At 39.1% G+C, this 17667-nt stretch overlaps 1 protein-coding gene across 3 annotated transcripts in view; it reads right to left on the minus strand.

The window, feature by feature from the left end:
- Positions 1 to 646: 646 nt before the first annotated feature.
- tmem269 (transmembrane protein 269) overlaps positions 647 to 17667 on the minus strand; it is a 98161-nt gene continuing 81140 nt past the window's right edge. For all 3 annotated transcript variants that reach the window (XM_043675516.2, XM_043675515.2, XM_043675520.2), the window contains 3 exons: positions 17079 to 17222; positions 16227 to 16427; positions 647 to 13682 (listed from right to left, as the gene is read on the minus strand). In XM_043675516.2, the coding sequence (XP_043531451.1) occupies positions 13573 to 13682; positions 16227 to 16427; positions 17079 to 17222 (455 nt within the window). In that variant the 3' untranslated portion in view covers positions 647 to 13572. The remainder of the gene's footprint in view (positions 13683 to 16226; positions 16428 to 17078; positions 17223 to 17667) is intronic.

Genomic DNA, 17667 nt, shown 5'->3' on the forward strand with positions numbered 1-17667 from the left:
TTTCTTTGTGATGCTGTCCTGTCACCTGATTTAAAAATCACACAACACCAGGCTGTAGTCCAACAGGTTATTTAGAGGCACTAGCTTTTGAAGCGCTGCTGCTTCATGTGGTTGCAGCAGTGTTCGAAAGCTAGTGCCTCCAAATAAACCTGTTGGACTATAGCCTGGTATTGTGATTTTTAATTGTGTCCACCCCAGTCCTACTCCGGGTTCTCCAAATTCTCACTGCCACCTGATGATTATAATAAATGAACGTAAGAGTTACATTTATTATTGGCACAAAACATGTGATTCTAGTCCATATAAGAGGATGGTGATGACAATCACTATATATTTAATTTCTGGCAGGATGTATAATGAATGGTCTACCCAAACACTGCTTTCGGCAGCTAAAGGAGCTGTTACCCTTGGAAAGCTGAATCTCTGTTCCTTTGTGGCAGAAGCATAATTTGATATAGTATTGTTTGGAAACGTAAATGTTTCTACTGCATAGAGTAATTGACTATCAATATTAATTTGTAGTAGATTTGTAATTTCATCTGGATGTGGTTGATAATAGTATCCTCATGCTTTCAGGCCAAAGGCATTTGGTCCTCAGAGAAAACGCTTGCAAAAAAGCTGCATAGGCATGCATATTTGCTATATGAGTATAATAGTTAGATCTATAGTTTTTTGTAGTGATGTCATTATCTCCCATATATCTGGATATAGATTTTACCTTTCCAGAAACTGCGTGCCTCTATTTCCTGCTTTAAAAATATTTACAATAAAAATGACACAGTCCATTTATTGTTAGTTTGTTTTATTTTTCTGGGGAAAAGTGTTACTTTCAAAAAATAAGTGTAACTGAACTACAGGTATTACACACATATAAATTTTAAACTTCTAAATTGGTACCCAGAACATGATGGTTCTGTCATTAGATTGAGAATCCTTAATTCAGTGTTTGGGAAAGCAATCAAGAATTTATCAAAACAGATTTAGTTAGTTGCTTTGTATATTCTGTCTCAAAGCACAGTGATTGATCAAATGACAGATTCCTTGTTTACAAACATTGCTAAGCCATATTATTTGAGTCTTCTCAAAAGGCCCGATTACACAAAACATTATGTTAACTTGTCTCTTTGATGTTGGTTTGCAACAATTCTATGTAAGTTAAATTCCTGGCCTTGGGTAGGGGTAGGTTAAGAAATATCCTTACAAGAGAATGGGGTACAAAAAATATTCGCCATTCCTCAGCGACTCATTACATATCTGTATTTGTTGGCCTCATGAATAATGGACTGATAATAGAAAACAGGAAGAACAAAAATGTCTTCTTTAATAGTGGACAACTAGCAGAGTAAATACTTCATTTAATATGGTGCAAGCTAAAAACGCTCATAGTAATGGCTTCCCACGTAAGTGGCACAGTTGTTAACTGTGCATAGAATAACTTTCATTTGGAGCCAACTGTTATCTTTCTTAAAATAATGATTAAAGTCTTGTGTACAATACTTTGTGGTTGAAGCTTATGTCCAGTATATTGCTGCCAACATTTGTTCGGTACTGAACATGTTTTAACTGCTATGCCAAATATTAAAAAAGTTCTGGTTTTCTGGGATTTACATGTCAATGAACTGAAACCTGCAACTCATTCTAAAAGATGAAAGACTTAACAGCAATCTGTTTGTTCAATATATCATTTCAGTTATACGACACTGCAATCCTTTGCGATAAATTCTGTGTCTTATGATCCTGTTCCACAGCTACCTGGTGAAGGAGCAATGCTCCCAAAGCACTTCCAAATAAACCTGTTGGACTATAACCTGGTGTTGTGTGCTTTTTAACTTTATGCCAAATATGGTTCATTTATGTGCATTTTCCTTTTCAAAGATCTAAAGTGATACTGACTTCTAAGATAAGTTCAAATCTGATATATGATTGGGCAAACATATGTAGTATTTAGTTTGTATTTTCATAAGACCATGAGCAAGCTATCAAACTTTTCCCCACTGCAGACAATGTTGCTATTTGTTGAATGTAATTTTTCAGATGAATGCATATTTATCAAATTCTTTAGGCGGTTATAGTACTCTCCATTCCATGTGCAAACCAGGTTACATTCTTAAAAGCACTACATATAAAATGGCAAAGACTAGAAACTTCTTTTATAGTTAATGACACCTATCAAAAGTAAAATTTACCTCAACTTGACTAAATTGTTATTGCAAAGTTTGTCTAACACAATGGAAATAAATAACTATACAGATAAAAATAGTTCAGTTTTAAATAAGACGTGCAACATATACCATTAGATTCAAAATTCCCCATAAAACATGCATTATTCTTTACATAAATAAATCTGTATGGCTCAAAAGCAGTTCACAATTTGAAAAAAGTAAGGAATTTGCACCATTTATTTGAGTTTCTATTGTAAGATGTATGCAATCTCTGCATGTCATTCACAAACCAGTATGTTGAAGTTTCATTTGCCTGAACTGCTTAAAATATGAATTTTTTTTGAGAAAGAGAGGACTTGAGTCAGTTTGAATACAAAAAATTCCCAATCGAAAGCTGGTCCATTTATCAAAAACTGACCTTAAAATGTAATGTCTGTAGACTCTCTAAGCTAAGCTGATCTAAATGTGCTCTTTGGACATATTCACACATTCAGTTTCTGATAACCATGTTCTAGAATCTAGGGGAAAAAAAAACACACCCTTATTAGGTTTATGACTGCGTTATAGATTGAAAATTTTTCAAACTTGACTGAATGACCATTCTATCTGTGGGTTGTGTGTTTTTGGCCACTAAGCAGTGAATCCATTGTTTCTTTATTGTTATGCATGCAACTTTCTCATGCCTCATTAATGTTATTTACAGTTCATGTGTTCTGTGGAGAGGGACCTTTAGTATTTATCTCCCCCTCGCATTTTCTAGAAAATTAATGCATGATTTTAACATTTTTCTGCTTCATACACCATCATCAATGACATTTAGAAGGAAAATGGATTTTATCTTGCAACTTAAATTCAAGACTAACTTGTGTTTGAACATAGTATTTTACAGTATTTATAATATATTTGCAAATATGAATTAATGTAAACCTATGCAGAATTCCATCACAGTTTCATGTAAACTTGTGTTCAAAGACCTTTAAAGCCAAATTGAGTTCAATTCAGTTAAAAAAACAACATAGAATGTTACCCTTTAAGTACTTCAAGCAGAACTTTGGAACTAAGGGTCCGATGTTTCATTAGGTAAATATGGAATTTTAGCTTTTGGAAAAATCAAATAACCTTTCTCTGCTACAAAACATTCTCTAATAAGGCTGATAACAACAAGCAAGTCTATCATCACTTTAAGTAACTGAGCTTTGAATATACTGATTCACATCATCTATGGACACTGATAGTAATGTCACCAGCGGACAAATTACCGAGTTGAATTTTACAGAGAACAATAAGACTGACTTAACAGCAAGTTCAAGAACTGAACTGGAGAGATGACAAATTTAGTTGAGAGCAGGAAATTGAACTATAACAACTCTTGTCCAGAAAGAGGACTTAATATTGAGGGAAGTGGGTTAAGCTGGATAAGCTCAATTACTTTTTCCTGTTTTTTAACTTCCAACTCTGCTAGACTGTATTGTTTCCATTTGCTGTTGTAATATTGTATCAAATGTTAATCAGGATAAACCTAAATGTATTGGGATATAAATCATTAAAAACTTTTTAAATGATGCTTTTTGGAAATGCTGGCTTTTTGTGGACTAATTCCTTTCAATTTTCCGAATTGTCTCTATAGTTTAATGCAAATAAACTGTCAGGAGTTAATTAAGTAAAATCCCAAACTTATTAAGAGGGAGATATAATATTTGACACAGAGCATAAGAACTCTGACAAATCAGCAGTGCAAATTAACATTATAGTAGAAATGACATTCTATCCTTCCAGCCACCCCTACCCCACCCTGAAATAGATTTCCATTGACTTTAATTCAAACATATTGTAGGGTTTTGCTGATCTTTCCTAACATGAAATTAGTTCTGGGTTGGTTCTGATCTTTAGTAGAGGTGTACTTTTGTCAGTCTGAACATAGACCGAAAATAAGATGAGCACTTAAAAGATGTGCCCGCGTATGAATTGCCCACATTTACATTGATTTTAAACTATAGGATCACTAAGTGCCCATAAATTCAGGTTAAATGCTCACATCATCGAACATTTAAAGTTGTTTAATATTCAAAGTGCAATCTTGGGTGTATTAACGTTACTTACAAAAGAAATCTGTTAGGTTGATGGGTTTAGAAAATCCTCTTCTATCACCACGTTTAATAGTAAGTTTTCTGAACCATATTTATATAATTTTTGTGCTGTATTAAAGTTACTTTGCTCATACGATACTGTCTACAAAAAGACTAAAACAATATTCGGCCAGGAGCACATGCAGTACTAGGCCCAGTTTAGGACTTTGCACTACAATGTGACATTTCTGTAAAGGTTTGCTGATATAAGGAATGCAAATCTGAATGCCTTTATTATATTTGAAGCACCATGTACATGGTACAGAACAGAATTGCTCAACAGCTCGAATCCATCAAAGTAGAACTCATCAAATTATGTCACCTTGTCATCAGCCACACATAATTTTAAATGCTATTTTTAATGTTTAAAATTATTAACTTAACTGTTTAACGAATTCTTGCTGTGATGGTGATGAGCTGTTGTGGATACTGCCATTAATATGGTTCAAACTTCTGTAATCTCAAGCTATGTTGAACCAAATGTCTAATACTTCATAATAGGTTAGTCACAATGCTAGACTGTCAGTTACAAAACAGGCACAGGATATTGTGATGAAAAATGTATCATTTATATATAGGTACAATTTTTGGAATTTTCAGTTCAAGACAGTGGAAGATGGGTATTAGTTATTTTTTTTAAAAAAAGGTCAGCGTGTTCTTCCAGAATAGTCATTACATCCTGAACTTCGTCAGAAAGCAAGTGACTGCAGACTCTTGTAGTGTTAAGAGAAAGATGGTTATACTGTAGTGCTTACAACAGGTAGAGTAAACATGTAATCAAAGTTTGAACTTTTTCTTAAAAAAATTCAATCAGAAGATGAGTGTTGAGTTTAGAAGCAAAGTTTGTTTCTCTCCTAGAAGGATTGAGGGAACAAATCACCTCAGTAGAAAGGCGGTTAACCAGCAGAGTTTGGTCAGATATCTGCAAGATGTCAGAACTGTGAAAGTTTTGGCTCTCAAATTTGGAAAGAATTCACTGAATTGTCTCTCCTGAGAGTTTATTTGCTCTTAGACTGTAATCAATTAAGTAGAATCGCAAAATAGTTGAGAAAGAAATGTAATTTCTCTCAAATGGATAATGTTAAAAATCCGATTGAACGTTATTTTGTTCTGATATCGATTTTGCCAAATACCTTTTTATATTGAGAACTTGTTTTTTGCAAATTCATTCTTTTGTGTAATTGACACGTGTGTCTGCATATTTATTCACGTGAATAAATCTTAGTGATGAACCATCATGTTAACATTAAAAAATAAAACAAATGATCTATCAGTCAGGCCTCACTCTGGGATTTGATTTATCCCATTGTGCCATCATAGAAAACATAGGACTTAAACATAGATAATAGAGCTAGGCCATTCAGCCCTTTGAACCTGCCCTGCCATTCAATATGGTCATGGTTTAATATATGATGCGGAGGTGTCGGTGTTAGATTGGGGTGTCAGAAGTCTTAAGTCAGAGTACAACAGGTTTACTTGAAATTACAAACTTTCACAGCATTGTCCTTTTGTGGCTTCACCTGATGAAGAGGCTGCACTCCAAAAGCTTGTGATTTCAAATAAACCTGTTGGACTATAATTTTGTGTCGTCTGAATTCTGACATGGTTTAATATAGTTCTTAGGGCTAAGGGAATCAAAGAGTATGGAGTGAAAGTGGGAACATGGAGTATTGAGTTAGATGATCAACCAAAAATTTGTACTGTTCAGAAACAGTGGGTTCAAAGGGTCTGTTTCCATTCCATATGACTTTGGTTGATCACCCAACTCAGTACTCTGTTCTCACATTCACTCCATGCTCTTTCATCCCCTTAGCCCTAAGAACTATATTACCACCTCCTTGAAAACAGTTGAGATCACAATATAAATAGTATCTCATAGTTGCTTATTATATTTGGTTTCTGTCAGATCTCAGTAACAGAAAAATAACACCAATAAAAAATGTATTAACTTTAAGAATCATTTGTACCAATGAAAGACTCACTAAAAGAAGGATTCCTAAGAGATCAGTCAGATCCATTGAGTATAAAGGCAACAATGCTGGTATTTCTAGCAACTATTTTGTAATACTTCAGATAGAACACTGATCAGAGATGTTTAACTTTGGGGTAGTAAAAAATGTGCATTTGGTGTATCATCATCGAAGAAAATCCATTTTAGTACTGACATGAAACTGACATAGTGTCTGTTTCATGCCCTGGGCCTAAGACTCAAAGAATTTAGATTCCTTTACACAAAAGCAGGCTACCTCACTCCAATGACAATTAAGCATGGAAAAATACAATTTAAATTATGCTAGAAATCGCATGTGATTTTGTACCTAGGGTCTGGTATAAACAAATCACTTATGTGAGCAAAATAGAGATTTATCTATCACGTGCCAACAAAAACCTAACTTTGACATATCCAGAAACGAGTGTTCAAAAATGACTGAGGATGGAAATAAGAATAGAATTTTGTGTTTTGCTCTGTTATCTAATGCAGAGATATATAGAACTCTTGCATCATGTTGATCTAGGGATTTGCAGTATTGTATCAAACGGCTTGGGATCTCTAGCCTTTGGTTCTTTGGAATAGTGTGGTAGAGAAAATTAGAAAGAGCGTATTGGGAATGGGAATCATGTAGGACAGGCACTTCCTTCATTTCAAACAGTATCCTTCACTTTATTAGGCATTTAAGATTGGTTGACAGAAACTAAGAAAGATTGTAACAGTAGTATTTCATTTGCCAATCCAGTTTAACATTTGCTCAGCATAAGCCAATCCCTGCCAATAGTTGACCTGTGTGGGTGAGGCATGACTTTTTTCTTTAATGATTAAAGCAGAGAATTGACCAACACTAAAAGATGAGATCTAAGGAATGTTTTTGTCGGTTTTGAAGGTGATCAAGAGTAGTATGAAGTCTATTAAAACTAGGTAGTGGAAGTTTGAGATAATGCATCCTGACTCAGAATCGGCAATTTTTTCCATACAAAATCAATGACAGAATCCCGACAGTGCAGACAGAGGCCATTTGAGTCTACACTGACCCTCTGAAGAACATCCCACCCAATCCCCATAAGCCCACATTTACCATGGCTAACCCACCTAACCTGCATGCCCCTGGACACTATGGATAATTTATCACAACCAATCTACCTGATCTGCACATTTTTGGATTGTGGGAGGAAACCGGAGCATCCAGACAAAACCCGCACAGACACTGAGAATGTGCAAACTCCACACAGGCAATGCTGGAATTGAACCCAGGTCCCTGGTGTGGTGAGGCTGCAGTGCTAGCCATCAAGGAAGGTGAGGGTCTTTTTTGTGTTTGTCTCTGGTGCTAACAATATTACAAGATTAACTTAATTTCAACTTAGGCTCAGTCAGTGTCAGGATGACCCTTGAACAGATTTCATTAGTTGATTGCTAAGCAGATGTTGCTGTACAGGCAGCCAATTAAATGGAAAAAGGACGTTGGGATCTTACACTGCATATATCCTGCTGGTATAATTGTTTTTGCGTACATTACTTGATGAAAAAATAAGCATCGAAAATGAAATAACTCCATAGCAGCTGAGATCCTGTCACCAAGTCACCCTTTATTTACTGCTTGATGCTGGTCCAGCTTCCTCAGAGCTAGCTCTGTGAGCAAAATGTCTGACACTCTGTTCATTAATTTCTTAAGTTTTAAAAAAAAAACTTACCTTTTTTCTAATCAAACTTTTCAGAGATATTACACACCTCTGAAGCCAGTAGGACTTGAACTCTGGTCCTTCGGTTCAGGGGTAGGGACGCTACCTCTGTGCCAAAAGAGGCCCAAGGTTTTGATCATTAACATCATCGACAACATGGGGCGGCGTGGTGCCTCAGGGGTTAGCACTGCTGCCTCACAGCACCAGGGACCTGGTTTCGATTCAAGTGACTGTCTGTGTGGAGTTTGCACATTCTCCCCAAGTCTGTGTGGGTTTCTTCCGGGTGCTCCAGTTTCCTCCCACAGTCCAAAGATGTGCAGGTTAGGTGAATGGGCAATGTTAAATTGCCCATGGGTGTTCAGGAATGTCTAGGTTAGGTGCATTAGTCAGGGGCAAATGTAGAGTAATAGGGTAGGGAAATAGGTTTGGGTCGGATCTTCTTTGGAGGGTCAGTGTGGACCTGTTTCCACACGAGGGATTCTATTCTTTGACAAACTTTGCCCTGATATGAAATTCAGGGAGCTTATTTACATTTGAACAGGAATGTGGAGTTCCAAACTCAAACAGACCAGGTCTGGCCTATGGAGGAAATGACAGTGTGCTGTTAATGCTGCTTTATCAGAAATAAAATTAGAGGACATATGAAACATTCCTTTGGATGTCTGATGCAGTAGGATGTCTGATGCGGTATGAAAATCCTGGAGATGCTCTTGTTCATATTAGCTAGCCAGGACTCCCTGATTAGACCAAGCTAACAACCTCAATCAAGGATCTCATTCTGAGAACCACCTGGCTGACTTCATTACAATAACTACATCTCTCCCTTTCTGGGGACACAGGCCTGTTCTTTTTCTGGTAGCCTCTCCTGGAGCATTTTCGCACTGGGTCCAGTTCCTCCAACTCAGCCTCTGATATGGGCAGTGTGTACTGGACTGTAGCCCGCCTCTTGTGCATACAACATCTCAGAAGAAGTTCATTTTTTTCAGTGGTAAAGGTGTCGAGGCTGCGACATGTGCTGTGTCCATCTCAGACTGGTGGTTTCTTTGACGCTAGACAGAGAGGGAGAATCCACAGGTTCCGATAGCCTTTGCAGCTGTTCTGAGGGTCCAGCTATGTTTTGTTCCTGCCTATTTTGCAAGTTTGCAGCTTTCATGTGGTTCACGTGCTTGTTCAGGACTGTCTCACTTGCCTGAACTTTCTACTTCACGGGACCTAACCTCTCATCAACCAAGCCTCTTGCCCATTCTTTCATGGTATTGACACCAAACTTTGTCTCCTGACGTAAAGTTCTCTCTCAATTAGAGAAGTCTTGTCCGGCACCAGTGTTCTTGATGCAATTTCACCAATTCCTACCCCACACCACCACCACCACCACCACCACCACCAAGTCTGGTGTGGAGTCCGCTCTCTATTAGAAACTCTGCTGGAGCTATTCTTGTAGCTACATGAGGGGTGGTCTGATGATCAAATAGGAACTGACTCAGCTGGTATCGAGTGAAGCTACAGGCTTCTTTAACCCTACCTTCACAGTTTGGACTACTCTTTCTGCCAGACCATTGGATGGTATGAAGCTTTCCTTATATACCAAATGTCATTTGACTTTAGGAAATACTCCATTCCCTACAGGTAATAGTGGACCGTAATATATGACCAATACTTCTAGGAGCCCATACATTGGAAAAGATGCTCGCAACTTTTCTATCATTGTCTTGTGTTTGAAAAATGAACTCTACGCACATCCAACCACAATGACTAAAAATGTTGAGCCCATGAGTACGTAATCGATGTGTAACTAAGTCTGTAACTGGTAATTTTTGTCCTCATTGGCACTCTGGGCACCACCTCACAATTCGACTATGTCTGCATCCAACCTTGGCCAGCAGACACAACTTCTTGCCAATATCTTCATTTTGGACCTGGATGACCCTGGTCAAGTTCAGCCAGTATCTGGCTGGCAGTGACATTTGCTTGGGACAATCACTCTTGCTCCCCATTAAAAAAAAACGCCATCATCTACAGTGATCTGCTCTCAACAGGACCCGAAAGGTTTCGATTCCGGTTGTGACGACTCTTTGTTTCTCCCATCACCACCAGCTGTTTTAGTTTTCAATTTGACCAGAAGCTATGGGTGGCACTGCCTTATCCTCTTTAAGTAGACATAGCAGGGGTTTGTGGCCTGTTATTATTACAAATTTATGTCCATAAAGGTATTTGTGGAACTTTCACCAAAGATGACAGCCAAACCTTTCTTCTCCATCTGGGCAAATTTGTGCTCTGCATCAGCCAAAGTCTGGAAAGCGTACGCTATTGGGCATTCATCTCCATGAGGCCATCTATGAGCTAACACAATCCTGATATTGTGTGGGGAGGCATCGGATGTCAGCACTAGATTTTGCTTGGGTGCACCAACACCTTAGATAATGATAGCTGCTTCTCCACTTCTGTAAAGGCTACAGCTTTGGCTATGAGACCATTTTGAGGCTGACCTTTTTTCAATCGCAGATGTAAGGGGTCTAGGATGGAGGCTTGGTTACGTATGAACTTTGCATAATAATTCAGCAATCCAAAGAAAGATCTAAGCTCCCATATAGACGTAGGAGCCTGGCATCTTTGCTCACGCTCTCTTTATCTTCCAATGGGTGTAACCTGGTATGTTGACTCTGTAGCCCAAGTAGGTCTTTTGGGGTGCCTGGAACACACATTTTTCCTTCTAAGGCATGCCTTGGAGAAACATCTCAGGACTCTGTCCAAGTTCTCTAAGTACTCTTTATTGGTCTTCCCTGTTATTAGCACTGTCTTTGAGATAAATGGCATCCTGGGGTAGATATTGTAAAATGTTCTCCATTATCCACTAAAAAATAAAACTGGCAGTCAAGTCTATTGGTAGAAACCCTTCTGAGTATTAATTGTGGCATACTCCTAAGCATCATGCAACCATAATTGCAGGTCCAGCTTCATGAAGGACACCAGCACTGAGTATAAATCCTCTATACAAGGGATTGGGTATTTATGCAACAGCAAAAAAAGTTTACCATTTGTTTAAAATTCCCATATAGGTGAACCGACCCAGTGGGCTTCACAATTGGTCAGCCCGGTGCTGCCCGTTCTGCAAAGTATATTGGTTTGACGATTCCTTTGCTTTCCATCTTTCTGATTTTGTAAAGCAAACGGCATTGGGCAGGCCTTGCACAATCATGGAATTGCTTCCTGGTGAACATGCAAGGTGGCTTTGGCTCCTTTGATAGTTCCTAGACCTTCCTGAAAAACATCCAGGTGTTTAATTAGGACTTTATTCAGGTAGCCATTTTCTAATTGAAAAATGTTTGACCCAATCACAGTAAATCTTTCTCAACCATTTTTACCCCATTAAGCTTGGGGTCCAGACTTTCACTACAACCAGTGGTAACTGAACCACCTGCTTCTCATATGATACCAGAACCAAGGTTGTAACTTAATCTGTAAAGGTTCCCCAGTATAGGTTCTCAGTCTAGCCGGGGTTTTACGCTAACTTATGGACTGAACTCCAGAGCTAATTTTTTTAAAAGTGATTTTACAATCACTGATACCGTGCTGGTATTAACCTCTAATAGCACTTGGTGACCATTTTAACCACATTTATTTTGACTGGTTCTGATTTAGATGTTGCTAAGCAATTTAAAACCAGATGTAGATAGGCTTTCCAAGGTGCACACACTCTTGGATACTGGCTTGAGTTCTCTTACTCAATTCAGGCCTAGTGGGACACTTTTGCTGTCTTGAGTCCACATACAGGCAGCAACTACAAATGGGTTGCTGGCCTGGATCCTGAAGAAACTGTTATTCGTTTGGCTGAAGCTTGGCTTTGTTTTGGGTTTTTGCTATGGGCTGATCTGGAGTCTCTGTTCAGGATACATGCTGAATAATGCTATGCAGTGGCCTTCACTCAGTTGACCTGGTAAAAGTGTCCACACCTTTAATTCATATGTTCCACTTGCTCCATTTTCTAATGACAAAGCCAGTTGTGGTCCCTGTTTGTAGCCCCTGGTTAAATCATTAATCCCTCATACCAATGGCCTCTCGGCAACTCCTTAAGGATAAAGCAAAGTCACATGCTCAGTCATCTTAATCCTGACATATTCTCCTGGTTCTCAAATTGCCAAGTAAAGCACCTCAGACTTCGAGAAGTCTTGGGTCGTAATGTTCCTTAACTCAATCTTAACAATTAAACCTATTGGAATATAACCTGGTGCTGAGTGTTTTGTAACTTTGACTGAATCTATCAACTCTTGAAAGGTTTTAGTAGCTGGTGCCTCAGGAAATTAAGCTCATGACTGAAAAAGCTGTGGGTCCACAAGTTATCAGGAGAATCGCTCATTGCTTTTCATCTGCCCTAATATCATTTGCCTGATATAAATAACACATTATTTCCACATACTGGGCCTAGTCTTTTACGGCGGGAAGCTTGACTCTTTCGATCCTAAGTAATGGCATGATGCCAGAAATGCTTACCCCAACTCTAAGGTGACTGTTATAAGCAGATTTCTTCAGAAGCATATTTGTTCTAGTCACCGCAGGGGCTTCTATACTGTCACCAAGTCACCTTTTGTTTACATGTGCATGGTACCTGACACTGGTCCGGCTTCCTCAGAGCCAGCTCTCAGCGAACAGAACTTCTGATACTCTTGTTTATGTTTTTTTTTTAATGAGGTGCAGCTAGTCCAGGGACAGTCCCCTTCAAGGAGGAGAGTCCTTGCACGTATGTACACACTCACACTGATCCAACTCTCAATAGGGGAAAAACACCCGAGTGGCCAGGATACTCTTGTTTATATGTCAGCCAGGGCTCTCTGATTGGACCAGATTAACAGCTAGAATCAGGGAACTCATATTTGATGAGGTCTACCTGGATGACTTCATTACAATCACTACAGAAAGTAAACTTGAAAATAATTTGAAGCTGTCACCACCTAGGAGCTTCAGAAAAAAATATCATCAATACATGCTGAAGGCAGTGATGAAAAAAGGTGACTAAAAGATGCATATCTATATGTGACAGAAGAGATTAATTAAGCACTATTGCTTCAACGCTCCACTGTTTTAAGTTATTATTGATCACACAAGTCTCCAATTACTTTCTTGGGCTCTCTAGCTACCAAATATCATGGTGAATAAAGCTGAACAAATTGTTTCACTTCATTTCAAGGGTTTGGAATGAAGTAATTTCATATTTTGATTATATTAATATTTATCTGAATTTTTAAAAAAAGTGCTCAAACTTTTAATGAGCAATTTCAATACAGCAACTTCATTCTCCAGAACTCTCAATTGAGAGGAATAATATGTAGTCTGCATGTTTTTTGGGGAATAGGGAATACAGTATTAGAAAGAGGTGATTTATATTCAAAAGCAAATGCTTATGATTGAGGAAATCTATTATAGAATGTAAAATGAAACCTAAAAGAGCTTGCAGACTTTTCATTAAAAATGACCAAATAAAGATGTCAACCCAGTACCTAATGTGATAAATCCTTCTACAGATTTCTTTTGTCATTCAACACGAATGACTTTAGGCTCTGGTTGCTGAACTGCAGCACCAGACTTCTCCCTATGAAGAGAAAGCATGAAACAGGGATTTAACATCTGCAACTCCACAAAGTAGATGGGAAGAGGGTATAAGAGAAACACCAAATCAGGAAGTATATGCAGGCAAGCCGTAGCGGACAGCAAAATAGCATCATCAGACCTATGAAACAGAGAAAAACAGTTTAAAATATTCAGTACAGCCCTATTTCATTCCAAATACATTTGTCAATAAACAAAGTATTTGCTTGAAACATTGATATAACTTAATTTTTCTTGTCGGTTAATGCAATAGTTATTATTTGAACTTAAATTATAATATTTATTAAATAATATGGTTTCAACAATACAGCATATCTGCATCATCATGATAGTTTATGTATATTGAATCTTATATATTAAAGGTAGCAATACTTTGAAAGTTCAGAACACACCCTGAACTTGTGATTTACTACATTCTTTTGGTATTATTATATGTTTGGAATCATATACCCTGTTACAAAATATAGTTCAAATTAAAATATTAAAAACCTGTTAATGAATACGGCCCTCAGTATTTACAGTGCATATATGTATAAAAAAAACCAAAAAATGCTGGAAATATTGAGCAGGTTCATCAGGGGACAATAAGAGAGTTAAAATTTAAGATCTGTGTCATTTTATCAGAACTAGATGAAACTGAAAAATACATTTCAGCTCAACAGTCATTCATTTAATAGATATTCTGTGAGAGATATTTTATGTCTGTTTGCTTAATAGCAATTGAACTTTTTAAGAAAATAAATCTGTTTGACTTCTAATCAAGTCAATCATTCATAGAGTCATAGGGATGTACAGCACAGAAACAGACACTTTGGTCCAACTTGTCCATGCTGACCAGATATCTAAGGAGGAGAAAGTGAGGACTGCAGATGCTGGAGACCAGAATTGAAAAATGTGGTGCTGGAAAAACACAGCAGGCCAGGCAGCATCCGAGGAGCAAGAGAATCGACGTTTCGGGCATAAGCTCTTCTTCAGGAGTGAGGCTGGTGTGCCAAGCGGGCTGAGATAAAAGGTAGGGGGGAGGGAATTTGGGGGAGGGGTGCTGGGAATACGATAGGTGGAAGGAGGTGAGGGTGAGGGTGATAGGCCGGAGAGGGGTGGGGGCGGAGATGTCGGGAAGAAGATTGCAGGTCAAGAGGGTGGTGCTGAATTCAGGGGTTGGGACTGAGATAAGGTGGGGGGAGGGGAAATGAGGAAGCTGAAGAAATCTACATTCATCCCGTGTGGTTGGAGGGTTCCTAGGCGGAAGATGAGGCAGTCTTCCTCCAGGCATCGTGTGGTCAGGCTCTGGCGATGGAGGAGGCCAAGGACCGGCATGTCCTTGGCGGAGTGGGAGGGGGAGTTAAAGTGTTCAGCCAGGGGGCAGTTGGGTTGGTTAGTGTGGGTGTCCCAGAGGTGTTCCCTGAAACATTCCGCAAGTAGGCGGCCTGTCTCCCCAGTGTAGAGGAGACCACATTGGGTGCAGCGGATGCAGTAAATGATGTGTGTGGAGGTGCAGGTGAATTTGCAATGGATATGGAAGGATCCATTGGGGCCCTGGAGAGAGGTGAGGGGGGGGGGGAGGTGTGGGCGCAAGTTTTGCACTTCTTGCGGTTGCAGGGGAAGGTGCCGGGAGTGGAGGTTGGGTTAGTGGGGGGTGTGGACCTGACGAGGGAGTCGTGGAGAGAATGGTCTCTCCGGAACGCTGATAGGGGTGGGGAGGGAAATATATCCCTGGTGATGGGGTCTGTTTGAAGGTAGCAGAAATGACGGACGATGATACGACGTATCCAGAGGTTGGTGGGGTGGAAGGTGAGGACCAGTGGGGTTCTGTCTTGGTGGCGATTGGAAGGTTCAAGGGTGGAGGTGCAGGAAGTGGAGGAGATGCGGTGGAGAGCATCGTCGGCCACATCGGAGGAGAAATTGTGGTCTTTGAAGAAGGAGGCCATTTGGGTTGTTCGGTAGTGGAATTGGTCATCCTGGGAGCAGATGCGGCGGAGGCGAAGGAATTGGGAATATGGGATCGCGTTTTTACAGGGGGCAGGATGGGAGGAGGTGTAATCTAGGTAGCTGTGGGAGTCGGTCGGTTTATAGTAAATGTCTGTGTTGAGTTGGTCGTCCGAGATAGAAATGGAGAGGTCTAGGAAGGGGAGGGAGGAGTCTGAGATGGTCCAGGTAAATTTGAGGTCGGGGTGGAAGGTGTTAGTAAAATGGATGAACTGTTCAACCTCCTTGTGGGAGCACGAGGTAGTGCCAATACAATGACCAGATATCCAAACCTAATCTAGTCCCATTTGCCAGCACTTGGCCCATATCCCTCTAAACCTTTCCTTTTCATATACCCATCCAGATGCTTTTTAAATGCTGCAATTGTATCAGCCTTCCTTATTTCCTCTGGGAGCTCATTCCTTACACGCACAACCTTCTGCATGAAAAGGTTGTTCCTTAGGTCCCTTTTATACCTTTCCACTCTCACCCTAAACCTATGCCCTCTAGTTCTGGACTCCCCTAGCCCAAGGAAAAGACCTTGTCTATTTACTCTATCCATGACCCTTTGTATTCTAAAATGACTTGCACTGTTTGTTATTTTCACTAAGTGTTGAAAAATGGATGAACTTTAAGTGAAATGAAAATGCACTCCCTCAGCATGCAGGCAACCTGATTGAACTTTATCGATGCTACTCACCACCAATGTAAACTATTTTTTTCCAGACTTGTGACTCAAGGACCTTGTCATGGGGGTAGTTGCCATGGTCAGTCATGAAGAGGATCATCACCACTGCAGCAACATACAGGAGAATGCGATTTCCTCCAGTCAATAAAAAGGTACAAGCTAGGATAGCTGAGGCATAAGGACATGGTAGGCCACGGTAAACAAATGGGATGCCTGACAAACAAATCATACGAAGAAATTAATATTATACTGGGAATCATAGACATCAATGGCTAGAATTCTATGCCAGACTGCTTGATCATTCAGATTAAATAATAGGAGCTTACAAATTCACCACTTTTATTTCACAATTTTAGGAAAAGCAAAAAGCACTTGTGGTAATTAAAAGGCATTTGCTTGATTATGAAACATGCACATTTAGGTGACAGTTGTAAAGATTCCTTCCTATTTATTTAATGATTACAAATATTTTGGCTCACTTTGTCACTGTATGCCCCAGTTATTTTTTTTAAATGTGCAAATGCAAGTTCTGGGTCAGCAAAAGAACTTGATCAATGCAGCAACAATAAGCTATTCATCTCTTGCTGTAAAATCAGTAAATTTCACAAAGAGCATGGCCTGTATTACTGTCTAGTCAGATTCTTCGAAGAATGTATTCTTCGAAAAATGTTATGCAACAATTTTCCCTCCTAAATGTGATATACTGCTGGGAACTCTGCATAGATAGATTAATATCTATTGGTTAATTAATGGCACAATACTACAGCTTACAGCATGTACAAATCTTCTAACAGTTTAGTAAACGCCGGTGAGTTTTAAGAGCAATAGTTCATTATTTATAGACCAAAGAAAGTGAGTTCTTACCACTAGAAAAGAAGCAGAGACGTGTAAACACAGCCATAACGTAGCAGATGACAATCACACCATCCAGAATGCCATGGGCCTGTAGCAGGAGTGAGGTTGCAATTCCAAATGTTGTAAAATCTGCAAAGTCATCCAGCTTAGCTCCTGAAATCAAATGAAATCTAGATTAATAAAATAACATTGCTATGAAGTATAGCAATTTGAAGATGGCAACTTCACCATGCAGACTGCCATTGTCAGACTTTGGTACATGTGATTCATTAAATCTATGAATCTGAACAAATTTTCTTACTGAACGGAAGTGCAGTGGCTACTCCAAAAAGCCCCTTTGAGATGGAGTTGATGGATCATCATAATATGTCTTCATTTATAAACATCATACAAAAGCCCAATTTCTTCTGTCCATTAAACCAAAGTAGCTCTTCTGTAGCTACGTGGAATATATACTTTACCCTTAACTGAGTTCCTGTTATTTTCTGTTCTGAATGTAGAATTGAACTTTAGAAATTTTGGTCAGGTTTCAGAATTGTGCTTTGTGGGTGATTGATCATCTCAACAGCTGGTAAAGTTTTTCCTATATCTGCATTGT

Source organism: Chiloscyllium plagiosum, unplaced genomic scaffold (assembly GCF_037043375.1).
Source record: "Chiloscyllium plagiosum isolate Xiang-an unplaced genomic scaffold, Cpla_swu_hap1 HiC_scaffold_37, whole genome shotgun sequence".
Taxonomy (NCBI): Eukaryota; Metazoa; Chordata; class Chondrichthyes; order Orectolobiformes; family Hemiscylliidae; genus Chiloscyllium; species Chiloscyllium plagiosum.